Here is a 446-nt window from a genome sequence, read left to right as displayed (position 1 = left end):
GCGCCTGGGAGCTCCCCCGAGATGCTCATAGACCCCGCCGCGGCCCCCGGCATCTCTGCGCAGCCTTGGGTCGCACGCCTGGCCTTTGGCACAGGAAAGTGCCTCGGGCACCTCCGCCGCCAGCCCTGGGGACCAAGACTCCTGCAACAAACTCAGGAAGAAGAAGATCCAAATTATAACCATTGTGGCATGATGGCCGCAGCGCCGAGTCTGCTGGGGAGGTCGCGCCCGGGAGCCAAGGACACCAGGGGTCCCATTAAAGACGTCTTGCTAGCAGCACTCCACAGTTGCACACCGACTCCAGCCGCGAAGCATTGGCGAGCTCGGCTCTGCCTCGATCTCGCCCTTTTCCCCTCTGCCTGAGATCTACTGAAGCCAGCAGCCACCAGCAAAGGCCACCGGAGAGTCCCAGCTGTTTGGAAAGGATGGAGCTGCAGTGATCAGAG

At 62.3% G+C, this 446-nt stretch overlaps 1 protein-coding gene across 2 annotated transcripts in view; it reads right to left on the bottom strand.

The window, feature by feature from the left end:
* FGF3 (fibroblast growth factor 3) overlaps positions 1-264 on the bottom strand; it is a 19,660-nt gene extending 19,396 nt beyond the window's left edge. The window contains exon 1 of one of the 2 annotated variants that reach the window (XM_019519444.1): positions 245-264. Coding sequence is in view for 1 of the 2 variants with exons in the window: in XM_019519445.1 (XP_019374990.1) it covers positions 5-183 (179 nt within the window). In the remaining variant the exon portion in view is untranslated. The other variant, XM_019519445.1, reaches the window with a different exon arrangement.
* Positions 265-446: the final 182 nt, after the last annotated feature.

The sequence above is a fragment of the Gavialis gangeticus genome, unplaced genomic scaffold (assembly GCF_001723915.1).
Source record: "Gavialis gangeticus isolate Ggan-Ray unplaced genomic scaffold, GavGan_comp1, whole genome shotgun sequence".
Classification (NCBI taxonomy): domain Eukaryota; kingdom Metazoa; phylum Chordata; order Crocodylia; family Gavialidae; genus Gavialis; species Gavialis gangeticus.
Note: the sequence above shows the minus strand (reverse complement) of the source record. Positions and strands in the feature narration are given on the sequence as shown.